Source organism: Salmo salar, chromosome 29 (genome assembly GCF_965601325.2).
Source record: "Salmo salar chromosome 29, fSalSal1, whole genome shotgun sequence".
Taxonomy (NCBI): Eukaryota; Metazoa; Chordata; class Actinopteri; order Salmoniformes; family Salmonidae; genus Salmo; species Salmo salar.
The window spans coordinates 18,485,394-18,513,301 of record NC_138319.1 but is presented as its reverse complement, the minus strand read 5'-3'; the positions used below and the strand labels follow the sequence as shown (position 1 = coordinate 18,513,301).

Sequence of the window (27,908 nt, the reverse complement as noted above, 5' to 3'; positions counted from 1 at the left end):
CACCAAAGCCCCATATACCACCCAACACTGCGACCTGTATGCTCTCGTCGGCTGGCTCTCACTACATATTCGTCGCCAAACCCCCTGGCTACAGGTCATCTATAAGCCTCTGCTAGGTAAAGCTCCGCCTTATCTCAGTTCACTGGTCACCATAACAACACCCACCCGTAGCACGCGCTCCAGCAGGTATATCTCACTGTTCATCCCCTCTGCTGCCAATGACTGGAACGAATTGCAAAAATGCAAAAGTTGGAGACTTATATCTCCCTCACTAACTTCAAGCATCAACTATCTGTGCAGCTTACCGTTCGCTGCAGCTGTACACAGCCCATCTGTAAATAGCCCATCCAACTACCTACCTCATCCCCATATTGTTTTATTTTATTTTTTTACTCTTTTCACACCAGTATTTCCAGTGTTTCTCCTTGCACATCATCATCTGCACATCTATCACTCCAGTGTTAACTTGCTAAATTGTAATTACTTCGCTACTATGGCCTATTTATTGCCTTACATCCTTACGCCATTTGCAGACACTGTATATAGACTTTTCTATTGTGTTATTGACTGTACGTTTGTTTATTCCATGTGTAACTCTGTGTTGTTGTTTGTGTCACACCGCTTTGCTTTATCTTGGCCAGGTCGCAGTTGTAAATGAGAACTTGTTCTCAACTGGCCTACCTGGTTAAATAAAGGTGAAATAAAAAAAATAAAAAAGCTGCCAGAGAGGAAGGAAACCACTCAGGGATTTCAACATGAGGCCAATGGTGACTTTAAAATAGTTACAGAATTGAATGGCTGTGATAGGAGAAAACAGAGGATGGATCAACAAAATTGTAGTTACTCCACAACACTAACCTAATTGACAGAGTGAAAAGAAGGAAGCCTGTACAGAATAAAAATATTCCAAAACATGCATCCTGTTTGATACAAGTCACTGAAGTAGTACTGCAAAAAATGTGTCAAAGCAATGCATTTTTTGTCCTGAATACAAAATGTTATGTTTGGGTCAAATCCAATACAACACATTACTGAGTACCCCTCTCCATATGTTCAAGCATAGTTGTTTCTGCGTCATGTCATAGGTATGCTTGTAATCGTTAAGGGCTGGAGAGTTCTTCAGGATACAAAATAATCAGACTGGAGCTAAGCACAGGCAAAATCCTAGAGGAAAACCTGGTTCAGTTTGCTTTCCACCAGACACTGGGAGATGAATTCACCTTTCAGCAGGATAACAACCTAAAACACAAGGCCAAATCTAAACTCAGCAAAAAAAAAAATGTTATCTCTGTCATCATTTTTTCCAGCAAACTTAACATGTGTAAATATTTGTATGAACATAAGATTCAACAACTGAGACATAAACTGAACAAGTTCCATAGACATGTGACTAACAGAAATTGAATAATGTGTCCCTGAACAAAGGGGGGGTCAAAATCAAAAGTAACAGTCAGTATCTGGTGTGGCCACCAGCTGCATTAAGTACTGCAGTGCATCTCCTCCTCATGGACTGCACTAGATTTGCCAGTTCTTGCTGTGAGATGTTACCCCACTCTTCCACCAAGGCCCTTGCAAGTTCCCGGATATTTCTGGGGGGGATGGCCCTAGCCCTCACCCTCCAATCCAATAGGTCCCAGGTCCAACAGGTCACATCACGCACAGAACGAGCAGTCTGGCTGGTGGCATTGTCATGCTGGAGGGTCATGTCAGGTTGAGCCTGCAGGAAGGGTACCACATGAGGGAGGAGGATGTCTTCCCTGTAACGCACAGCAATTAGATTGCCTGCAATGACAACAAGCTCAGTCCGATGATGCTGTGACACACCGCCCCAGACCATGACAGACCCTCCACCTCCAAATCGATCCCGCTCCAGAGTACAGGCTTCGGTGTGACGCTCATTCCTTCAACGATAAACGCAAATCCGACCATCACCCCTGGTGAGAAAAAAACGCGACATGACAGTGAAGAGCACTTTTTGCCAGTTCTGTCTGGTCCAGCGACGGTGGGTTTGTGCCCATAGGCGACGTTGTTGCCGGTGATGTCTGGTGAGGACCTGCCTTACAACAGGCCTACAAGCCCTCAGTCCTCAGCCTATTGCGGACAGTCTGAGCACTGATGGAGGGATTGTGCGTTCCTGGTGTAACTCGGGCAGTTATTGTTGCTATCCTGTACCTGTCCCACAGGTGTGATGTTCGGATGTACCGATCCTGTGCAGGTGTTGTTACACGTGGTCTGCCACTCCGAGGATGATCAACTGTCCGTCCTGTCTCCCTATAGCGCTGTCTTAGGCGTCTTACAGTACAGACATTGCAATTTATTGCCCTGGCCACATCTGCAGTCCTCATGCCTCCTTGCAGCATGCCTAAGGCACATTCACACAGGTGAGCAGGGACCCTGGGCATCTTTTCGTGTTTTTCAGAGTCAGTAGAAAGGCCTCTTCAGTGTCCTAAGTTTTCATAACTGTGACCTTAATTGCCTACCGTCTGTAAGCTGTTAGTGTCTTAACGACCGTTCCACAGGTGCATGTTCATTAATTGTTTATGGTTCAATGAACAAGCATGGGGAACAGTGTTTAAACCCTTTACAATGAAGATCTGTGAAGTTATTTGGATTTTTACAAATGATCTTTGAAAGACAGGGTCCTGAAAAAGGGACATTTATTTTTTTGCTGAGTTTACAATGGAGTTGCTTATTAAGAAGACAGTGAATGTTCCTGAGTGGCCGAGTTACAGTTTTGACTTAAATCTGCTTTAAAATCTATAGCAAGACCTGAAAATGGTTGTCTAGCAATGATCAACAACCAATTTGACAATTTGACAATGTTGCACAATCAAGCTGTGGAAGCTCTTTGAGATTTACCCAGAAAGACTCACATCTGTAATAGCTGCCAAAGGTAATTCTAACATGTATTGACTCAGGGGGTTGAATACTTATCTAATCAAGATATACTCTTTATTTTTATATATATATATATATATATATATATATATATATATATATATATATATCTACACACACAGTACCGGTCAAAAGATTTAGGGTTTTTCTTTATTTTTACTATTTTCTACATTGTAGAATAATAGTGAAGACATCAAACCAAGAAATAACACATAGTGAATCATGTAGTAACCAAAAAATGTTAAACAAATCAAAATATATTTTATATTTGAGATACTTCAAAGTAGCCACCCTTTGACTTGATGTCAGCTTTGCACACTCTTGGCATTCTCTCAACCAGCTTCACCTGGAATGCTTTTCCAACAGTCTTGAAGGAGTTTCCACATATGCTGAGCACTTGTTGCCTGCTTTTCCTTCACTTTGCGGTCCGAGCCATTCCAAACCATCTCAATTTGGTTGAGGTCAGGGGATTGTGGAGGCCAGGTCATCTGATGCAGCACTCCATCACTCTCCTTCTTGGTCGAATAGCCCTTACACAGCCTGGAGGGGTGTTAGGTCATTGTCCTGTTGAAAAACACATGATAGTCCCACTAAGTCCAAACCAGATGGGATGGCATATCACTGCAGAATGCTGTGGTAGCCATGCTGGTTAAGTGTGCCTTGAATTCTAAATAAATCACAGACAGTGTCACCAGCACAGTACCTCCACACAATAACACCTCCTCCTCCATGCTTTATGGTGGGATCCACACGCGTCACACAAAGACACGGCGGTTGGAACCAAAAAACCAAAGTAATTTGGACTCCAGACCAAAGGACAAATTTCCACTAGTCTAATGTCCATTGCTCGTGTTTCTTGGCCCAAACAAATCTCTTCTTCTTATTGGTGTCCTTTAGTAGTGGTTTCTTTCCAGCAATTCAACCATGAAAGCCTGATTCACACAATCTCCTCTGAACAGTTGATGTCGAGATGTGTCTGTTACTTGAACCCTGTGAAGCATTTATTTGGGCTGCAATCTGAGGTGCAGTTAACTCTAATGAACTTATCCTCTGCAGCAGAGGTAACTCTGGGTCTTCTATTCCTGTGGCGGTCCTCATGAGAGACAGTTTCATCATAGCGCTTGATGGTTTTTGCGACTGCGCTTGAAGAAACTTTCAAAGTTCTTGACATTTTCTGGATTACTGACCTTCATGTCTTAAAGTAAAGATGGACTGTCATTTCTCGTTGCTTATTTGAGCTGTTCTTGCCATAATAAAGACTTGGTCTTTTACCAAATAGGGCTATCTTCTGTATACCCCCCTACCTTGTCACAACACAAATGATTGGCTCAAACGCATTAAGAAGGAAATAAATTCCACAAATTAACTTTTAACAAGGCACACCTGTTCATTGAAATGCATTCCAGGTGACTACCTCATGAAGCCTTTCACAAATGTTTGAATTTTTGACATTACGGAGTATTTTGTGTAGACCGTTGACAAAAAAATGACACAACAAAATGTGTAAAAAGTCAAGGTGTGTGAATACTTTGAGGGCACTGTATTGGGCCTTCTTTTTGCTTGGATGACTGTAGTCAATCTATGACATAAATCTTAGCCTTAGTTTCATCATCGATGTTTGCAGCTTTGAATCAATTATGTATTTTCTTGAGTCAAATCTTAATTGGTGCTAAAAATGTAATATATTTCATAGTTAGCATTGGAAACATTATTCCAGTCTCTCATTTCCAAGAGCTGCTGAATTAACTGAATAAGCTGACTGACACGCCAAAACGTAAATCCTCAAGCCACGTGGGAAAAAGAGATAAAAAGATTGGTATTTACTTAGTTAGCCCTTAATTAGAAATGAATGTGTGCCTTCCAAAGGACACCCGTTTCCCTATATAATGCACACTTTTGACCCCCTGGGACGCAAACAAAGATGCACATTAACTTGTTGAATTGTCTTTTTTTATTTGGTTCTGTAGGCTATGCTGTAATTTAGGCTGCCGCAGACCAGGCCTAAGTTAGTCCATATTGCTGTACAGCAAGGCTACTACAGTATGTGAGTCAAACGTGTCTGTTAAAGAGCGTTTTCCCAAAGTTAGTCTGAGGTTTATAATATTCTTGTGGTATCTTACTGTAACTTTACCAGTCTGTCAGCGGTACAGCCGCACAGCACGCCCAGACAGGGTGATTTGTTTTAATGAAGGGTTATTAAGTACACCGAGACAGGCAAGCCTTTCTTTCTCTCTCTGCCCAATAAAAGAAGATCATATAAAAAGACCTGCTGCTCTGTGTTATTAATAAAAACCAGAGGACAACTGGCCCCCTATTCTCTCTATAGGACACTACTTTCTATGGGGCTCTGGTCAGAAGTAGTGCACTATTTAGGGATTTGGGATGCAGATTTTGAGCCACTCTCCCTCCTTGCAGATGAGCCTAGTGGCTCCCCAGACAGATGCACTAACATTCCTCCATGCTTTATTTATAGTCTGAATTTCCTGTACACATTCCCACTGGATGGAGAAGCACGGTCGGTGTGTGTGTGTGTGTGTGTGTGTGTGTCTGGGATGACTGGCAGGAAGCTGAGGATGGGTCCTGGTGGTGTTATTGGCCCCTGTAAAGTTAGACTCATGGCTCATGGAGGGAATAATAGAGATACAAAGGGTTGACTGCTGAAGATGCACCCAGGTGTGGTGGGATAGGGTTAGGCGTGTGTCTGTCCATGTGTGGGCCTGCGTAAATTCCCATGCAACCTCGGTACAGTAGATTGAACACCGAAATAGCCCCAGCAGTAAAGTCCGATCCCCTGAACAGGAACCATGGGGAATGCACCACTTCCTCCAAACACATATACTCACAGCTCCCAAGGCCCTTGAATGGGCGTGTCATGAGGACAGACAAACCAAGGCCTCGGTTCCCACTTCCAATAACACGCGCACACACACACACACACAACAACATGCATACACACCACGGGAGGTTGGTGGCACTTTAATTGGGGAGGACGGGCTAGTGGTAATGGCTGGAGCGGAATTTGTGGAATGGTATCAAATACATCAAACATGGCTTCCAGGTGTTTGGTGACATTCCATTCGCTCCGTTCCAGCCATTATTGTTGAGCCGTAGTCCCCTCAGCAGCCTCCACTGATGCTTGTATACACACACACACACACACACACACACACACACACACACACACACACACACACACACACACACACACACACACACACACACACACAGAGAGAGACAGGTGAGGCTAGTTGAGCTGCTGTCTGTTGCACCTGCGCTCTGTTGTCTCTGTGTCAGAGTGGTGTGTGTGTGTGTGTGTGCGCTCTGTTGTCTCTGTGTCAGAGTGGTGTGTGTGTGTGTGTGCGCTCTGTTGTCTCTGTGTCAGAGTGGTGTGTGTGTGTGTGTGTGCGCTCTGTTGTCTCTCTCTCTTCCACCAGACACAGATTTCATGCCTTTACTGTGCTCTCCTTTGTTAAGAGGACAGTAGACAGACAGAGACACACACACACTTCCTGCCTCTATGTTCCAGAATAACAGATTTGTATGGTTGAACTGGTTGGACACGTTGTGGGGCATGTCTTCACAGTGCACTGGTTCAGTCTACTGGACAGTGTGGAGCACACCTGGGTTCAAATGGCATTTGAAATATTTCAAATACTTTGAGTGTTTGCGCTAGCCTGCCCGAAGTGCCAAATGGGCAGGGTTTATGGTATTGGGACTATTCTATTGGTCCGTTAAGCTTGACAAGCTCAGAGTATTTAAAATGATTTCAAATAGTACTTGAACCCAGGTCTGGTGTGTAGGGAAATGCAGCAAACAAACTCAGCCTGTTGTTTGTATCTCCACCATTGGGCCTCGAAGCCTTTTGTCTTCTCTCTGTCTGTTAATAAGGGAGCATTTCAATACACAGTGCATGGTAATAGTCTGGGGCTTGTATTCATAAACCGTCTCAGAGTAGGAATGCTGATCAGCTTTGCATTTTAGACTGTAATGAATCGACAGTGGAGGACCTGGTCCTAGGTCAGCACTCCGACTCTGAGACGCTTTTTGAATACCACCCCCAGTCTATCGCAGCACACTATCCATACCCGACAGCTTTCTCCGCTGTTTCTCGGATAAAGGAGACGGGTTTGTATGTGTTCATGTTTCAGCGGCCGCAGATGGATCGAGTAATTACCGAGTAATGCGTCTCTGTCTCTGGAAGTGGGAAGTGCGTGCTGTTTCCACTGGCCCAGTTAGGACAACAAAGAGCAGCTCAGTGAATGGACTCTGTCAGGACAAAAAGGGCCAGTTCCCCAGGACAGTAGAGTCTGGGAATGAAGCGTCCATTCATCTCATCAAATGCGATATACTATACCTGTGACCTGGGCCGTAGAATTTCCCCGTCACAGAGCACTCACTCTATGGACAGTTTAAGCCAAATGAACGTTGGTTGAAGTTCTGAACTGACATCTTAACAGTAACAAACCTAGAAGTCCTCTAACCTGGAACAGAACTGATAGAGGCATTGCTTTGATACAGTTGAAATGATTAGTTCAAATAGTTGTTTTAGTGCTGGGCTGAACCAAAACCCTTCACACCCTATCTGTCACTCCCTAGGACCAAGATTGGTGCTTAGCCTAGGCCTATGAAACTGACCCTGGTCGAACCGCGTTCCTTTATTAGTTGGGATGCAACAAAGAGAAAGGAGAGGGGAGGGTGGGAAGCTAAAGGAATGGCCAGGCTCCAGAGTTCTGTGATTTCTATGGCGACAGAACGCTTTACCGTAAGAGCGCCAGGCCGTCTGAGACCTGCCTAGTTCCTGAACTAAATGCCAACAGGGCTTTGTGTGAATGGGCTGTTACACAACTCTGGCCCCTCAACTTCTCCTCTCTCCTCTATTAAGCAGAGCTAGGGGTTAGAATGGACGACAGACTAGCGAGCTGACTCCCTGTGTTAAATCTTTATCTCCGCGTCTCTATGGGGAGAAGAGATTTAACACAGGGAGTCAGCTCGCTAGTCTGTCGTCCATCACTGTGGTCCACTCTGGCACAACACATGGAATGAGTCCCTAACGGGACACTATTCTATATGGGCCCTGGTCAAAAGTAGTGCACTGCGTAGGGAATAGGTTGCCATTTGGGACGCAGGTTTGAAATCCGTTAGTTAGGTTGCTCCCTGACACCAACGCGTCTTCCCAGTAATGTGATGTAACGATAGGACAACAGGGCCACGATGGAGATGAATGGTTTTTTCCCTGACTGGATACAAAGAACATAAGAGGTGCTGGATGTATGGAGTGTGTTAATGTACTCTGTCTTTTGCGTGCGTGCGTGCGTGTGTGTGTGTGTGTGTGTGTGTGTGTGTGTGTGTGTGTGTGTGTGTGTGTGTGTGTGTGTGTGTGTGTGTGTGTGTGTGTGTGTGTGTGTGTGGTGTGCGTGTGTGTGAGAATGAAGGATAAAGAGAAGCGTCTTTTACCATGTAACGGCACACATTGTCAGATTTGGGATGGGAATACTCTCCCTCCCACGCAGAGACAGAGAGATAAATAGAAAGGCCGGAACACAATAATGCTGCAAATAGTTTTCGAAAAAAGACATGTTAAAGCTCCCATGTTGCAGAAATGAGTTTGAGTCAAGTACAAAGCTACCCTCAACATCTGTTAGCGCAATGTATGTTAAAACCGTTGGGGGGGAGCGTGCAAAAGTAAAGTAACTGTTTGATGTATTACATTGAAAAGTGTTTTCTGGTCTTTGTGGATATCCTAGTGGTTCAGATAGTACAATATACTGTATTCTATCAGAAAGTACTACCGTTAGAGCATCTCTATTAGGTACTGATACAAATATAATAATCCTTCTGTAGTTTTTTACGGGACCTCTGTTTGACTTTTCTAGAATGTTGCCCATGGAAAGTACAGCATATCCCTGTTCGTCTCCTTAGTTCACCTTTACCTTATTGTAGCTCATCTATGGAGCCCATGGCCTATACGTCCCAAATTACACCATATTCCCTATCAGAGGTCTTTGGGCACTGGTCAAAAGTAGTGCGCTGAATAGGATGCCATTTGGGGTGCATCCCCAAGGAACGGGTTCTGCTGAAAAACCAAACCAGATGTGGTCTATTGAACTGAAGGAACATCCTTCAAACGGAACCTCGAGACTGACTCTTGTAAAGAATATCTCTGGAAGTCCCCTTACATCCTGGTATTTGAGTATTTATTGAGAACGTCTGTCCGTCTGACAGTCCCTTGACTGCGGTCACGTAATCATAGGCATGGGCTGAGTCCCATATAGCACCTTATTCCCTACATAGTGCACAAAGTAGCAGATTATAAAGGGAATAGGTTGCCATCTGTCCCGTAGAGGAGCCGTTATAACGTATGCTTTTAATCGGCGGTCAGGTCGGTTCCTTTCCCAGACACAGTGGTTTCCTGCAGAAAGACATCCGCTCATGGAGAACACTTTGTCTCCTTCTGGGAGTGGAGCGGCCATTGGCTAATGGATATGAGGATAGAGACTTCGAGACAGACAGTGGAGGATATGTGGACATGTGTTCCCTATCACTGGGCTGCATGCGTCTGATCTGAGTCCTTTGTGACTGGTGTGATGCTAGGCAGGCTCAACCATGGTCCCTTGGTGTGGTTAACCCAAGCCCCAGTCCATTGTGAGTTAGTGATGCAGCTTACATTGAAGAAGAAATTCAGCAACTCTGGGAGGACAGTGGAAAACTGTTAAAACTGAATATTGTTAAAAGCCACCATGTTTCGGCCTGTAGCCTTTTTTCACCCTTCAATTCATGCACCTTGGTTTGAGAGTGAAGTAGCAGCAGTGGGCCGTTCCCTTTAGTGATGCAGCCATTTTGTTGACAAGCACAAGTCTTCTTTATCTTCCCGAGGAAAAAAACACTGTTAAAGAGGGACTGATGGTTTCTATCCTCCTCATTAGGAAATGCGACTGAGAACGGGATTTATGTTTTGGAGGCGTGTTTGGATGTTGGTGTCTCGTGTGTGTGTGTTCACACGTGGGCTGTCTTTGTAGATTCTCCCTACCAAAACCGTACACACCCTTCTAGATGACTTGAAACAGTCTCACCAGGTCTTGTCTGGAAGTAGCCTAGGCTAGCTAGCAAACTAGCCAATTTATTGGCTTCAATCTGCCAGTGTGCGAATGTGACAGTGTTGGTTTAACTTTGGATAGCCGATCTGTGGGGCTAGTTAGGGACCATTAATACATTACACAATGTAAATGGTACAATATTTTCATGTTGCATACCTTTTCTCATTAAATACTTCAATATTTGTATATGAATTGCCACAATTTATATTTGGTGTGAGGTTTTTAAGTCATTGAAAATGGGACCTATTGAAATGTACAAATATTGTCTCATGTACATTGTGTAATTTACTGATGGTCCCTAACTTGCCCCATAGAGAGATCCAAAGTTAAACCAAATTTACCACGATCAGTTCCGCACCCATGTGTTGGGCATTATGATCGGGTTGTGTGCTGCCAGCTGTGGGCAGAATTGAAATAAACCCAAGAAACTGTCATGTCCCCTAGATTCCTAACATCTTGCAAATCTCTGTTTTGGACGATACTGACTTTATTACGAAATTATCCTATTTACAATTTGTTGTACATTTTGACAGTAGAATACATGTTTTGGACAATCGATGCCACGTTTAAACCAGAGAAGTCGTTTTTTTCCCCCGATACACTCGGATATTGTTTAACTTGCATAGATCAGATTTGGAACTGCATTGTCTACTACTCAGCACATTTGATGTTTTCTTCTGTATAGTTATAGGCTGTTTGATAAGCATCTGTAGTGCCAGTGTTTCATGAAGATCTCTCTCTCTACATAAGCCACCAGAAGCAGTGGATAAATCCTAATTAGCTTCTACAGAATATAAAGTCAAAGTATCAATTATAGTTACAGACTTCTCAAAAAAACTGAGTAAGAAGGTTTCACGATTACGCTCTCTGTCATACCTTGATGACAAGATCTACACTTAGATGTAAAAAGGTTCTACCTTTCCTCACAAATAAACACACCTCGGCTTTATAATTAGCCAAGACTGTCTCTTAAGTCGTACTTTGATGGCAATTGAACCTCGTCTCGATGTAAATGAACGCCGATTTCTCACCTAAACATCTCTCCATCTCCAGTCCCTGTCAGACTATTGTGATCGGCTGTAGACGACTCCTACGTTCGTGCGTGTAGCTACAGATTAGACCCATACACACACACACACACACACACACACACACACACACACACACACACACACACACACACACACACACACACACACACACACAAACAAATTAGACTTGCTAATGAGATGCTAATGCTAGTCAGCCTCTCCTCAGTGAGTCTACCAGACTACAGCTACAGAATGGTAATTAGCGTGGAGGAGCCCTTCCACAAAGAGACTGACTATTTAGTCCTTTCCATCTCCATCCACCAGCACACATTCAATTATCCAGGCTACGTCCCAAATGGCACCCTATTCCCTACATAATGCACTACTTTTGACCAGAGCCCGGGTCAGAAATAATGCACTATGTAGGGTATAAGGTGCTATTTGGGATGCAGTTTTCGTCTTTCTTCCTCGTGTGGAGAGCAGAGCTGAGAGCAGAGCTGAGAGCAGAGCTGAGAGCAGAGCTGTTGTGCTGTGCTGTCTCATAGTTGACTCGGCCATTTCAATTGCTGAGGTGTTTAAAAGTCTAGGCCTTTAAAATCTATGTAATTTAACGCTTAGTTTGTCTAAGAGTGGCAAGACTTTTCTCATTAGTGTTCCCTAGTCTTAATGCCTCCCATAGTTTGCTTCGTAGGTGGGACACCAAGACCCTTAAAAACACACAGGGGCAGTTTCCCGGAACACACTGTCTAGTCATCCTGGACTAAAAAACATTTTAAATGGAGATTCTGTGTCTGCCCCCCCCCCATCATATTCTCACACTTAAAGACTGGCAGGTAAAGATACCATGTCCATGAGTCTAGCATGCGGTCTAACTGGACAAACAGTTACTGCTCATTAGGGTCCTGTAATGCCATCTGTCGTTTAGAGGACCACAGACAGCCTGGACAACCTAAAAAGACATTTGTTCAGCGCCTGCTGTTCTACCCGCTGGTGGCCGTCTGTCTGACTGCAGACAGTGCGATTCTACATGTACAATAGGTTTGCACTCAGTTTGCAATTTACTGCCGGCACTCTGTTCTGAGGTGCTAAGTACCTTCGGCCGGCAAATGCTATTGGTGTGCCTGAGCAGTAAGGGAGCGTCCCAAATGGCACCCTATTCCCTATATAGTGCACTACTACCCTACCCCCTATGGGCCCCGGTCAAAAGAAGTGCACTATATAGGGAGGGAATAGAGTGTTCATTTTGGGGGCAATCTGACTGATAAGACATAACTCACGTAAACAACTTCTATAGACAAACTTAACGACCATATAAAGCCAAAGCATTTCCTGTTAGAATTCCTCCAACGGAATGTTGATGACACTATCAACACAGACATGCTTTTATAGCTCCTAGTCTAGTGGGCAGATGGATGGAGTCTAGTTTGTACATAATCCTGACAATGCACTGACTCACCACGACAAACGTTATTCAATTCAACTGGTTTCAGTCGGCAGTAATTTGCAAACAGAGTGCAAACCTATTGTACATGTAGAATCGCACAGAAATGTCTGCAGTCAGACAGGCGGCCAAATGTCTTTTTAGGTTGTCCAGGCTGTCTGTGGTCCTCTAAACGACAGATGGCATTACAGGACCCTAATGAGCAGTAACTGTTTGTCCAGTTAGACCGCATGCTAGACTCATGGACATGGTATCTTTACCTGCCAGTCTTTAAGTGTGAGAATATGGCTTGTATCCCAAATGGCACCCTATTCCCTGTCTTGTTGCTTTGTGTGGTATAGTACTGGGTAGTGTGAGGTCATGAGGTGATTAAAGGGGGGGTCGTGTCCTGTTGTCTGTGTCTCCTCCTGACCTTTCCTCCTGACCTTTCCTCCTAGACTTAACCCTGCATGGGCTTTGGGCCTCACCTCCGCTTGTGTCCCAAATGGCAAATCAAATTTATATAGCCTTTCTTACATCAGCTGATATATCAAATTGCTGTACAGAAACCCAGCCTAAAACCCCAAACAGCAAGCAATGCAGGTGTAGAAGCACGGTGGCTAGGAAAAACTCCCTAGAAAGGCCAGAACCTAGGAAGAAACCTAGAGAGGAACCAGGCTATGAGGGATGGCCAGTCCTCTTCTGGCTGTGCCGGGTGGAGATTATAACAGAACATGGCCAAGATGTTCAAATGTTCATAAATGACCAGCAGGGTCAAATAACAATAATCACAGTGAACAGGTCACCCTATTCAATAGGGCTCTGGTCAAAAGTAGTGCACTATAAAGGGAATAGGTTGTCATGTGGGACACTGCCTGGGTCTCCTGACTGCAGGATCATCTCTCCGACACAGCCTCCTCTGTCCTGTCAACGTGTCACTGCGGAGGGCAGGCTGTACGCTGACCCCCTCACTTTCTCCCCTTTGACCCCCCCCCCCCCCCCCCACTGACTGCACTCACAAGCAGGATCATCACTCCTTTGTTTATGGAACCTCTAGTCCGTTTGCCTGGCTGACACACAGACCCACACGGTCTGTTATTTTAACCAGGCAACTAGTGAATACCCCATGGAGGTGTTTTTGGAAGGCTTGACACATCATGACATTGTCCTGATTACCAGTAAAGTGTCTTGAGTCTACTTTCAGGGAGTATGTGGCAGAACATTGTTAAAGCAGAGGCTACATGGTGGACAATGGAATGGATGTCTGTACAGCTGATGTAATGGCAGGGAAAGTTTCTCACCTCTTGCTGAGCTCACTTACTCATATTTGACAGCACAATATGAACGCTAGCGGAATGAGAACCGTGAGTCATTCTTAATGTATGAACGCACAGCGGTGCTGGGTGGAGTTAAGATGTGAGAGTATGAAAAGCCCTATGCCTTTCTTTTGAACTAAGACATTTCTCTTTGAGATATGATTTGCTAGGATTTACTTTCGTCATCGCTCGCCCGGCGTTCGTGACTGTGATTTGAGGGCATTGTCATCAATCTAACTGAGTGTGCCATATCGTTGATGTGTTGGGTTTTCAACACTATGGAATCATCCCAAATGGCACCCTATTCGCTTTATAGCGCACTACTTTTTACCAGGGCCCATAGGGGAGTAGGGTGTCATTTGGGACACATCCTCTCCTAACAGAAGGCAGAAATCTGTTTTTTCCTACTGGCTGTCTTTTTTTCTTTTGTTGTGAGTTGCTGTATTTATATGTCTGTCTCCTTCTACTTGAAGTGTAGCCTACAGCCCAAGGCAGGCAGTGTTTCCCAAACGCCAAAGTCTTCCTTGGTTGTGATTTAAGACTTGGTTCTGGCTTGAGAAATAGCTTTAATTCATTTGGTGGGCCTAAAAAAGGCCCAAAGCTTTAACGTTGCCTGGTACCCGTTGCATGAAAATGGTTTAGGAACCAGGATCCTAAGAGAACTGGAGAAAGTCAGAACCCTAACCATTCTCATCCATCACAATTCACACTGAATAACCGCCGCCCCCACCTCCTCCTCCCCTCCTCCCCACCTCCTCCCCTCCTCCTCCTCCCCTCCTCCCCACCTCCTCCTCCCCTCCTCCCCACCTCCTCCCCTCCTCTCCACCTCCTCCCCTCCTCCCCACCTCCTCCCCTCCCCACCTCCTCCCCTCCTCCCCACCTCCTCTCCCCCTCCTCCCCACCTCCTCCCCTCCTCTCCACCTCCTCCCCTCCTCCCCTCCTCCCCACCTCCTCCCCTCCTCCCCACCTCCTCCCCTCCTCCCCCAGCGATCATGATTGCGACCTCCTTTGAAAGTTCATGCACTGCGTTTATGAAGTGAGCCCAGGTGTTTTTTTTACTCCAGAGCAAAGATCAGCTTTCACATGGATCAGGTGTCCATTCTGGTGGTTAGCAACTTGCACTGGCACTCTGCGGGAAGGGGCCTCCGCTCCAATCTGTTCTCTATCTTGGGCTGTGTCCCAAATGACACCCTATTCCCACATGGGCCCTGGTCAAAAGTAGTGCACCATATAGGGAATAGGGTGCCATTTGGGACGCGGCCTTGGGCTGTTAAAATGGCAGCTCTGAGAAGAAACCATCACGCGCCAAATGCAATCTAATCTTGGCTGGAGTTCAAAATAATATTTTATTTTTCTCTTCTACTCAGGTGTTTCTCCACCGCCTAAACCAGTATGCAGCCACGAAGATCGACAAGAATGTCACAGAGGAAACCGTTAAGGTGAGTCTTTATTCGTTATCCTGGTAATTACATCATAATTACTTAATCTAGTAGTTACTTAATGACTGTGTAATCAAGATCTGTGTAAAAATGTGAGTGGAATGTCAGAAGAATGAGTCCTTTTAGCTGCGTGGCTGAGTATAAACCTTGTTTTCATAACGTTATCCAATAAAAGGCCGGAAATTACAGCCGGAATCCAAATAAAACTCAACGTCTCTTGTTTGAGGGACTCTTTCAACCCAAAATAGACGTTTCTTCTGAATGAAGAAAAAAAAATAGCTACTAAGGCCTAGGCATATACAGGAAGCAGCTGTAAATGTAATCTATTTGTATAAATGATTCCGGCTGCGTGAGGGAGTGGGACAATGAAGGATGCATCGTCGCTGTTGGGAGGGTCCTTGCCTGTCCGGGTGTGTCCCAAATGGCATCCTATTCCCTACCTTGTGCACTACTTTTGACCAGAGCCTATATGGGTGCAGGGCTCTGGTCAAAAGTAGTGTACTTAGGGTTGCAAAGCTACCGGTAGTTTACCAAAGTTACCGGAATCTTCAGTAATTTCCTTAATTATCAGATAGTCTATGGCAATCTATCGTAACTTTGGTAATTTATTCTTGAATGCATTTTTTTTTCTTTTCATATGTAGTATTCATTTATTATATCTGCCTCCATATTGTCCATGAACTTCTAGTAGGTACAACATATGGTTCAAGAGAAAATGGCCTAATTAATGAAAAAAGCATCTAATCAACAATGGCATTATTTTCAATTAACTCTGCAACTCTTCCAACTGTGTTCACAACTGCCACCAGTTTGACGCCAAAACATTGTCAACAAAAACATATTTACATAGTCAAATAAATACGTGTGTAAAGAAATATAAAGGATATTTCATGCTGAAACCCTCATATTAAACACCAATGGTATTCACTGTGTTGATCGATTTATATTTAGGATCATGTTTTACAGCTTTGTCCTTCACATTTTTGCTTATCATTGAGTTATTTCAGATATTTGAAATACGATTAGGACACACAAAGGGACGTCACAGACACCTGTGATAATATGAAATATCCAAAAGGGCCACTTGATGTCTTGTGATATGCATGAGGTCTTTGAAAGATACCAACCTTCTGGTAGTTTAATGAAGTTAGAACATTTACCCTCCCTTTGCAACTCTAAGTGCACTATATAGGGAATATGATGCTATTTAGGGTCAGACTCCACTCTGTGGGCTTTGCTTATTCTGGAAGTTAAACATGCATTGGCGGAGGAGCGGCCTACGTGTTCCCGTGTCCTGTGTTTTGGAACACGCTGTGAGAACACTGGGGGGCAGGGGAGGAGTCTGGCGGAACCGGGGGAACAAGGTCAGACGGAGGTCAGGGTTCTAGAATGTCTTGGTTGTTGCTAACTAACAGCTGTCCCACTCCAATCCGCCATAGAACCTTGCTGTACTGGAACACTCCAGAGTGGAGAAGATACAGAACGGATACAGATATGATTCCATATACTGCTTGATGTAAGAATCATGTCAGTTACAGGTTTTCAATGTCGGTCTCTTGGGCGTTGTATATTGTCACACCCACAGAGTGCATAGTCCTCTTCCCCCTTCAGTTAGGGCAGTCCACCACAGGCACTATAGGCCCCCCTCCCCATCCACAATCAGACCATTATTTTGTGCTTAAGCATTGCCACATAAATGACATGAAAGCACAAAATAACCCAATCCCACATAAAGGCTAAGTTCAGCGTTCCATATGACAGAGCATATAAAATGTCTCTCCATTAACAATGTCTCTCTTTCCAGTGTTTTCACAAATGCTAATTTCCTCTCTCAACTCTAGAATTATAAGATGAAGTCAAGTCTGGGACTATTTCAAAGAAACCTCATCCGTTGTTCTGTGACTTCTGTCTCCCATCCGAGCCCCAGACAAATGCGCTCTTTCTCTCTCTCTCTCTCTCTCTCTCTCTCTCTCTCTCTCTCTCTCTCTCTCTCGCTCATCTGTCCTGCCCCAAAATATTTAAAACGTTGTATTGCCCCCTATCGTCTTCCCTCACGACTAGTGGACTGAAAAGAGTGGGTCTTTATGGTCCAAATGTCTCCACATTGTTCTCTTGTCTACCAAGTTCATGAGCAGATAGCTGATCATGAAGGCAGGATACTGATCAAAGGATACTGTAATGTTGAGCTATTGGGACACACTCCTTGTCCTTGCTTGGCTAGGGTCTCTTGTCCTAATGTTTCTATGTTTACTTGGCTATGTTTTGTCAATGTTTTTGTATGTGTACCCCCTCCAGATGTTAGTGTATTCTGTCCCCTGGTGTTACAGTGTATTCTGTCCCCCTCTAGGTGCTGTTCTCTAACCTGGAGGAAATCCTGTCTGTGCACCGTAACTTCCTGTCCATGGTAGAAGAGCTGCTGCAGCCAGACCCCCACGCTCACCACGAAGTGGGCCGCTGCTTCCTGCACTTTGTGAGTCTCACAGGTCTCCGTATCGCTCTGTCAATCCATGCTGGAAATGAAGACCGAATAGTGCTTTCTAACCACACATTTTTTTTTTTAAATCACTATCTACAAAACATTGCCTGTGCTTTGAGTTTCACAGGCTTCCGTAGCTCACTCACTGACTAGAGCAGTGATTCTCGAACAGTGGGGTTGTGTCTGATTCCATCTGGGAGGCAGCTTAAGATTGGATCACAAATATTGTTGATCAGTCTTATTTTTATCCCGGTCAAAATACAATTGAAAATGCTTTAGATGAGTCGCAGCTCGAACAAGTTAGAGAGTTCCTTGGGTGCAGGCAGCTATTCTGGCTGACGCGAAGGAGTTTCAAACCCCGTCTTAACCAGGCCCATTCTCTCTGAGTAGGCTAATCTCTCTGGATGCGTCCCAAATGGCATCCTATTTCTTTTCTAGTGCACTACTGGTGACCAGGGCCCATGGGGAAAAGTTGGGACATACTGCACCTATTACCCATTGTTTCAGCGTAGTCTAATCTCTCTGCGTTAGTACAGGCCAGAGAGGAAGATCAGATGAGATTCAACACTTCAGATTTACTATCTCCTGTGCAGGCCGTATACTGCTCTGATGTAGCCCCCCTGTCGTAGATTAGATTTATCCTAGCTCTTTGATGCTGAGCTGAGCTGGGATATGGACCACTATATGATCTTAGGTTTCTGTAGGCCGTAAATCTAGAGTAGACGTCTGAAAGTTGACCCTCTCCTCAGTGGGTTACTATATTCTACTAAGGACCTGTAACAGGTCTTCTTCAAAGCTAGTTCTCCTCAAAGTGACACCATGACAGGGATGGGTTTTAACAGGTGACAAACTGTTTTTACATTTATTTACAGTTGAAGTCGAAAGTTTACATACACTTAGGTTGGAGTCATTCAAACTCGTTTTTCAACCACTCCACAAATTTCTTGTCAACAAACTATAGTTTTGGCAAGTCGGTTAGGACATCAACTTTGTGCATGACACAAGTCATTTTTCCAACAATTGTTTATAGACAGATTATTTCACTTATAATTCACTGTATCATGATTCCAGTGGGTCAGAAGTTTACATAAACTAAGTTGACTGTGCCTTTTAAACTTTTAAGCTTGGAAAATTCCAGAAAATGATGTCATGGCTTTTGAAGCTTCTGATAGGCTAATTGACATAATTTGAGTTAATTGGAGATGTACCTGAGGATATATTTCAAGGTCTACCTTCAAACTCAGTGCCTCTTTGCTTGACATCATGGGAAAATCAAAAGAAATCAGCCAAGACCTCAGAAAAAAATTGTAGACCTCCACAAGTCTGGTTCATCCTTGAGAGCAATTTCCAAACGCCTGAAGGTACCACGTTCATCTGTACAAACAATAGCACACAAGTATAAACTCCATGGGACCACGCAGCCATCATACCGCTCCTAGAGATGAATGTACTTTGGTGCGAAAAGTGCAAATGAATCCCAGGACAACAGCAAAGGACCTTGTGAAGATGCTGGAGGAAACAGGTACAAAAGTATCTATATCCACAGTAAAACGAGTCCTGTATCGACATAACCTGAAAGGCCGCTCAGCAAGGAAGTAGTCACAGCTCCAAAACCGCCATAAAAAAGCCAGACTATGGTTTGTAACTGCACATGGGGACAAAGATGGTACTTGTCCTCTGTTCTGATGAAACAAAAATTTAACTGTTTCGCCATAATGACCATCGTTATGTTTGGAGGAAAAAGGGGGAGGCTTGCAAGCCGAAGAACACCATCCCAACCGTGAAGCACGGGGGTGGCAGCATCATGTTGTGGGGGTGCTTTGCTGCAGGAGGGACTGGTGCGCTTCACAAAATAGATGGCATCATGAGGCAGGAAAATTACGTGGATATATTGAAGCAACATCTCAAGACATTAGTCAGGAAGTTAAAGCTTGGTCGCAAATGGGTCTTCCAAATGGACAATGACCCCAAGCATACTTTCAAAGTTGTGGCAAAATGGCTTCAGGACAACAAAGTCAAAGTATTGGAGTGGCCATCACAAAGCCTGACCTCAATCCTATAGAACATTTGTGGGCCGAACTGAAAAAGCGTGTTCGAGCAAGGAGGCCTACAAACCTGACTCAGTTACACCAGCTCTGTCAGGAGGAATGGGCCAACATTCACCCAACTTATTGTGGGAAGCTTGTGGAAGGCTACTCGTAACGTTTGACCCAAGTTAAACAATTTAAAGGCAATGCTACCAAATACTAATTGAGTGTATGTAAACTTCTGATCCACTGGGAATGTGATGAAAGAAATAAAAGCTGAAATAAATTATTCTCTGTACTATTATTCTGACGTTTCACATTTTTAAAATAAAGTGGTGATCCTAACTGACCTAAGACAGGGAATTGTTACTAGGATTAAATGTCAGGAATTGTGAAAAACTGAGTTTAAATGTATTTGGCTAAGGTGTATGTAAACTTCCGACTTCAACTGTAAATATGTATTTGTTTTACATTTAATTGATTTAGAGCGACTTACAGGAGCAATTAGGGTTAAGTGCCTTGCTCAATAGCACATCGGTAGATTTTTCACCTAGTCGGCTTGGGGATTCAAACCAGCCACCTTTCGGTTACTGGCCCGACGCTAGGCTACCTGCCACCCCTATGACCTTGAATGACCTTGTGTACTTTCCAAATGGCACCCTGTTCCCTATATAGTGCACCACTTTTGACCAGAGCTCTCTGGGTCTACTCTCTATATAGGGAATAGGGTGCCATTACAGACTCAGCCCATGTGGTATCAATGGTATTTCTTTTTTTATTTCACCTTTATTTAACCAGGTAGGCAAGTTGAGAACAAGTTCTCATTTACAATTGCGACCTGGCCAAGATAAAGCAAAGCAGTTCGACACATACGACACAGAGTTACACATGGAGTAAAACAAACATATAGTTAAAAATACAGTAGAAAAATAAGTATATATACAATGTGAGCAAATGAGGTGAGATAAGGGAGGTAAAGACAAAAAAGGCCATGGTGGCAAAGTAAATACAATATAGCAAGTAAAACACTGGAATGGTAGATTTGCAGTGGAAGAAAGTGCAAAGTAGAAATATAAATAATGGGGTGCAAAGGAGCAAAATAAATAAATAAATAAATAAATACAGTAGGGGAAGAGGTAGTTGTATGGGCTAAATTATAGATGAGCTATGTACAGGTGCCATGATCTGTGAGCTGCTCTGACAGCTGGTGCTTAAAGCTAGTGAGGGAGATAAGTGTTTCCAGTTTCAGAGATTTTTGTAGTTCATTCCAGTCATTGGTAGCAGAGAACTGGAAGGAGAGACGGCCAAAGGAGGAATTGGCTTTGGGGGTGACCAGAGAGATATACCTGCTGGAGCGCGTGCTACAGGTGGGTGCTGCTATGGTGACCAGTGAGCGGAGATAAGGGGGGACTTTACCTAGCAGGGTCTTGTAGATGACCTGGAGCCAGTGGGTTTGGCGACGAGTATGAAGCGAGGGCCAGCCAACGAGAGCGTACAGGTCGCATTGGTGGGTAGTATATTGGGCTTTGGTGACAAAACGGATGGCACTGTGATAGACTGCATCCAGTTTATTGAGTAGGGTATTGGAGGTTATTTTGCAAATGACATCGCCGAAGTCGAGGATCGGTAGGATGGTCAGTTTTACGAGGGTATGTTTGGCAGCATGTGTGAAGGATGCTTTGTTGTGAAATAGGAAGCCAATTCTAGATTTAACTTTGGATTGGAGATGTTTGATGTGAGTCTGGAAGGAGAGCTTACAGTCTAACCAGACACCTAGGTATTTGTAGTTGTCCACATATTCTAAGTCAGAACCGTCCAGAGTAGTGATGCTGGACGGGCGTGCAGGTGCAGGCAGCGATCGGTTGAAGAGCATGCATTTAGTTTTACTTGTATTTAAGAGCAGTTGGAGGCCACAGAAGGAGAGTTGTATGGCATTGAAGCTCGTCTGGAGGACACAGTGTCCAAAGAAGGACCAGAAGTATACAGCATGGTGTCGTCTGCGTAGAGGTGGATCAGAGACTCACCAGCAGCAAGAGCGACATCATTGATGTACACAGAGAAAAGAGTCGGCCCAAGAATTGAACCCGTGGCACCTGTGGCACCCCCATAGAGAGTACCAGAGGCCCGGACAACAGGCCCTCCGATTTGACACATTGAACTCTATCAGAGAAGTAGTTGGTGAACCAGGCGAGGCAATCATTTGAGAAACCAAGGCTATTGAGTCTGCCGATGAGGATGTGGTGATTGACAGAGTTGAAAGCCTTGGCCAGGTCAATGAATACGGCAGCACAGTATTGTTTCTTATCGATGGCGGTTACGATATCGTTTAGGACCTTGAGCGTGGCTGAGGTGCACCCATGACCCGCTCTGAAACCAGATTGCATAGCGGAGAGGGTGCGGTGGGATTCGAAATGGTCGGTAATCTGTTTGTTGACTTGGCTTTCGAAGACCCTTAGAAAGGCATAAAGGTATAAGCAATGGTCTTTAGAAATCACCCTCATGGCTGTTTTGTGCAAGTCCAGTCATTAAGAGTGTAACCTGCATGACTCTGTGGTCGCTCACATGACCATGGCTGATGATCTCATGTCAGACTACCCAGCAGTGAGGCTACTGTGGTCTGTTCTCTCTCTGGAGCTATTACACCTATTTCAAAGAAACCTCGTCCATTGTTCGGTGACTTCTCTCTCCCTTCGAGCCCCAGACAAATTCTCTGTCTCTCTCACTCACTTTCCTTCTCCTCAGTGATTGAGGTCTCTTGCTGTAAGGCAGAGTTCCTAGAAAGAGAGGAATTGTGAAATCTCTGTCTAGTTCAGCTGAGGGGAAAACCCTGATGGGATCTGAGTGGGAGTGGGTTCTCATAGTAGAATCTCAGCTCTAATCGTTCCAATATGGGATAAGTTATGAAAAACTGTCTTTGATTTCAACATGCTCTTAACATACTGCTTGTCAAAGCTGGTTCTATCCTCACTATTGGTCGAATCCTTACTTGAGGTCTGCACTAGAGTTCTTAACGAGTCCAAAATGTTGGACCCGTTCCGAAATGGACCTGGGGCTTTCCGACCCGGACCCGATATGCATACATTTTTTTCTTTATATAGAGACCCCTTCCAAATGTACCCGAAGGAAACTAGACCCGTTCCGTATAGACCTGGTTGGATCTAGACCAGGTCCGATCCAGGTGAGGGAAGCAGCAGAAAATATATATTTTTGAAGCTACTTTTATTAACAGGAGCTGATAAAGCGCGAGAGGATGGAGAGAGGTGCCGCTCTAGCAGGCGGGGAGGGGCCTTGCTGTGAGCGAGTGACAGGGTGAACAGGGAGGAAGGAGGGAGAGACAAGAGACATCAACCAAGGGGAAAGGGGGATACCTAGTCAGTTGTACAACTGAAATGGGTCTTCCGCATTTAACCCAACCTCTGAATCAGAGGGGTGCGGAGGGCTGCCTTTATCGACATCCACGTCATTGGCGCCCGGGGAACCAAGCCGACTCGCGCTTTAGTCGACTAATAGCTGTCATAGTCAGGTTGTTTGTCATCAAACATGATTACGTAATACCTGTCTTGACTGCGTCAAACCAGCAGAAGCTAGTTAAGCTAGCCAACGTTAGCTAGCTAGGCTAACTGAGGCTGCAGTGCGTGTGCTTTCTCATCCTACAGTTACAAATAACAACAACTCCATTCAGAATATTAAGTAGCAGCCTACCTGTTCGCTCCTGGTCGTTGTAGTCTATCCTTCTCCTTTAACTTTTTAATTCCTTCATTTTAATTTCATCTTCCATTGATTTTAGATATCTCCTAACTTTTGCTCCACACGGAGAAAGGCTCTATGACTGTAGCCTCTTGCCACTTTGATGACTTATGATTGGTCAACAACAAGCTACAGGCTCCACTGTGGTGAAAAGCAGGAGCGGCAGCACGAATTATAAAATGTCTCTCTCGCTCTACTGCAGCGGTCGCGTTCAGATCCGTACGAGCCCTTCACGATAAGTCAGTTAAAATTACACATACCTGAGACCAGTGACAACTGTGGATTCTGGATCCCGACCCGCTCGGGCCCCGGACCGGGTCTCAGGTATTCGGGTACAGGTGGATCCGTGAAGACCTCTAGTCTGATTTATGCCGTCGATCTGAAGATTATTTAGGGAATAGGATGCCAATGGGGCCTCAAACTCAACTCAGGACCTTGAAGCTAGTTCCACTGCATGTTTCCATCATTCCCCTCTAATCAAGAACTCATTTACTTGTTTGCAATTAATTATCAGGTAGAACAGAAAACCAGCAGGCACCGGACCTCGTAGTGTACTGATCTGAAGTTAGGATGTGGCCCTCCATTCATTTTGGTTTAGTATGAGAACCCATAGAGGTTTGATCTGAGTAGCTGAAGCCTGTGCTGCTGGGTAGTAATGATGATTTATAGGCCATGTCTCTGTTCAGTATCCCTCAGAGAGAAAGACTGGGGTGTTACGAGCATGTGAAGCCATGGGAAGAGGGGTTTGTCACGACGCATACATGTGGCTTCAACATAGAAGACAGGATAGGTCAACATGTCCTCTCCTCTCTCACTCCCTTTGTCTCACTCTCTGTCTCTCTGTCTCTGTCTGTCTCTCTCTCTTTCTGCCACTGTCTTTCTGTCTTTCTCTCGTCCCTCTCATCTTCTCTCTCCAGAGGAGTGGTTTTCAGATCTATGACGAGTACTGTGGGAACCATGAGAAAGCTCAGAGATTGCTGCTGGAACTCAACAAAATCAGGACCGTCAGAACATGCTTACTGGTGAGGAACCGCGCGCTCGTGAGTGTGTGTGATCTTTCCGGCCTCTCATTTCACTCAGTGTGTGCTGTTTAAGGTTGTTCTCCATGCTATACACACATACCTCCGGGCTTTATGGGTAATGTAATGCTACTCCTTCTCACCCCTCCTGTCTTTCACAACCGTATCGCTCCATACATTCACTCCTGTTATAAGAGCTCTATAAAAACCCTGGGACCTACAGCAGTGTCCGCCCTTCGGGAAGATACTCTATCTAAAAAAATAATAAAACACACATTAGCTTCAACCACATACATCTGCAGAGTCATGTTGTGGTATTGTAGAGGGCTATTTCTGGTAATTGATCATATGAGAAGTACACACATCTCGGCTGTGAGTGGAAGGGGACCTCTATATGATTGAGCGTTGTGTTTGAACCCGGCTCCCAGCAGGGAGAGGGTGTGTGTGTGTGTGTGTGTGTGTGTGTGTGTGTCTCAGCGGGGTTAGAGTGGTCTTAATTGAATGCGATTTAATGGAGGTTTTATGGTCTTGGCTTTGGCGGGACCTTCCTGGCTGCTTGCATCAGCCCTGTGAGGGTCGTGTTACTCTCATAACCTCCGTCCAACCCTGGGCTCATAGTACTTGGGTTACCCCCCTGACCTCCAGTCCACTCTGGGCTTAAAAGCCTTGGCTTGCCCCCCTAACCTCCAGAACTCCAGTCAACCTTTGCCCTACTGGATGGCCCACTGACTGAAAGCCTGTCCAGTGTTTTATGTAGTGAGAAGGATGTAATTTAACACTATTTCACAACCATTAACGAAAGAGAATGAGGTTACCCCCTAACACCCCCATCCACCCCTGTAGGTTACCCCCTAACCTCCCCTCAACCCCTGGAGGTTACCCCCTGACCTCCCCTCAACCCCTGGAGGTTACCCCCTAACCTCCCCTCAACCCCTGGAAGTTACCCCCTAACACCCCCATCCACCCCTGTAGGTTACCCCCTAACATCCCCTCAACCCCTGGAAGTTACCCTCTAACCTCCCCTCAACCCCTGGAGGTTACCCCCTAACATCCCCTCAACCCCTGTAGGTTACCCCCTAACCTCCCCTCAACCCCTGGAGGTTACCCTCTAACCTCCCCTCAACCCCTGGAGGTTACCCTCTAACCTCCCCTCAACCCCTGGAGGTTACCCCCTAACCTCCCCTCAACCCCTGGAGGTTACCCCCTAACCTCCCCTCAACCCCTGGAGGTTACCCTCTAACCTCCCCTCAACCCCTGGAGGTTACCCCCTAACCTCCCCTCAACCCCTGGAGGTTACCCCCTAACCTCCCCTCAACCCCTGGAGGTTACCCTCTAACCTCCCCTCAACCCCTGGAGGTTACCCCCTAACCTCCCCTCAACCCCTGGAGGTTACCCCCTAACCTCCCCTCAACCCCTGGAGGTTACCCTCTAACCTCCCCTCAACCCTGGCCAATGGCCACGTTGATCGTTTAAAAGAAGGCAAACAGAGGGGAGGTGACCAGGTGACTGATACTAATGTATCAGTCACCTACTAATGTATCAGTCTAATCGTCTCCTTTGCTCCTGTTAGAACTGTATGTTGCTGGGGGGCAGGAAGAATACAGAGGTTCCATTGGAGGGCTACCTGGTCGCTCCCATTCAGAGGATCTGCAAGTACCCACTGCTGCTCAGGGTGAGTCCTGTATGACCCTGTCTGGATCTCAGCTCCTCGTCCTTCTTGTTTCCTTGTCATCAGAGCTGTCCTATCTTATTCATCTAAGCCTCCCTCTATATGAAACGCTTGGTTGTCACGTCCTGCGCGCGTGCGCACACACACACACACACACACACACACACACACACACACACACACACACACACACACACACACATGGTCGCTTCTTCTCTCCGACAACAGGCAGACAGTATTCGGCACGCCAGCCTCAACAGCACATGCCACTGCCCCGGACTCCCACAAATCCCCAATCCCCAGACTCGGCCCTTTAACACACTTCAGTCATACTCCATCTTCATAGTCCATGTTTACCTTTGCCCACGTTAAAAGTGTGTGTGAAACAGAACTCTGTTTGAAACGCTGTTAGCGTCCTGTGCTGTCTAACTTCATGAATCTAGTTTAGATCTATGAATTCACACCGAGTGTAATCTAAACAGCCACCGGCACGAGAACCTAGATGGTAGATGTAGCAATAATCTGAGGCGTAATCTGATTCTCTGTCATTTGAAGTCTTACAGCTGGAACTGCCCAGGCGTTCTCTCTCAGGCTGCATCTGAAATGGCGCCCTATTCCCTATGTAGTGCGCTACATCCCTATGGGCCCTGGTCAAAAGTAGTGGCCGCCCTACATCGGGAATAGGGTGCTGTTTGGGACTCAGCCTCAGTCTCCCTGTGTAAATAGCAGCGATAAAGATCGCTGGTTGTACAGTAGAAACTATCCAGAGACCCTATATCTAAACAGCCGTCAGAATCTGACAGGCCAGGACTGTGTTTAGACTAGACAGATTTCCATCTCCACCAGACTGGGTCATGCAATAGCCGGTAGTGATGTGCAGTTTGCAAACGATTCCTTCTTCCTGAATGACTCTTTTTACTGACTCGAGTTCTGATTAGTTTTTTCCGAGTGACTCGTTCATTTTAGTTGTATTGATTTGCTGGCCGCAATGATTTTTATTTTATTTTTTATTTTATTATTATACTTTTTTTAGGTACTTTTTACCCCTTTTTCTCCCCAATTTTTTGATATCCAATTGGTAGTTACAGTCTTGTCTCATCGCTGCACCTCCCATACGGACTCGGGAGAGGCAAAGGTCGAGAGCCATGCATCCTCCGAAACACGACCCCGCCAAGCCGCACTGCTTCTTGACACACTGCTCACTTAACCCGGAAGCCGGCCGCACCAATGTGTCGGAGGAAACACCGTACACCTGGCTGACCGCGTCAGCGTGCATTGCTCCCGGCCGCCACAAGGAGTCGCTAGAGCGCGATGGGACAAGGACATCCCAGCCAGCCAAACCCTCCCATAACCCGGGCGATGCTGGGCCAATGGTGCGCCGCCTCATGGGTCTCCCGGTCACGGCCGGCTGCGACACAGCCCGGGATCGAACCCGGATCTGTAGTGACGCCTCTAGCACTGCGATGCAGTGCCTTAGACTGCTGCGCCACTCGGGAGACCCCTGCAAGGAGTTCTACAGCTGGAGTAATATGAGCTCCTCCGGGGAGACATGCTCCGACCAACAACCCTCTATCAGGTGCGCGCAGGCAAAATAGATCATGGAGGACAGCATAGAGGACAAAAAGATATGTGTCGAACTGATCATTGATCGCATGGTGCCAGAATGACTGCAATCAATTGAATGTTATGTTGGACACAGCTTTGTAGAAGCAAAACATACACAGCCTCAACACTCGAATGAATCGTTTGGGTGGCTGCTGCAGTTCGCGAAC

At 45.4% G+C, this 27,908-nt stretch overlaps 1 protein-coding gene across 1 annotated transcript in view; it reads left to right on the top strand.

The window, feature by feature from the left end:
- The window catches only part of prex2 (phosphatidylinositol-3,4,5-trisphosphate-dependent Rac exchange factor 2), a 159,067-nt gene that overhangs the window by 19,787 nt on the left and 111,372 nt on the right, over nucleotides 1-27,908 (top strand). The window contains exons 2-5 of the mRNA XM_082970723.1: nucleotides 15,127-15,198; nucleotides 17,546-17,668; nucleotides 24,366-24,470; nucleotides 26,038-26,139. Coding sequence (XP_082826849.1) covers nucleotides 15,127-15,198; nucleotides 17,546-17,668; nucleotides 24,366-24,470; nucleotides 26,038-26,139 — 402 coding nt within the window. The remainder of the gene's footprint in view (nucleotides 1-15,126; nucleotides 15,199-17,545; nucleotides 17,669-24,365; nucleotides 24,471-26,037; nucleotides 26,140-27,908) is intronic.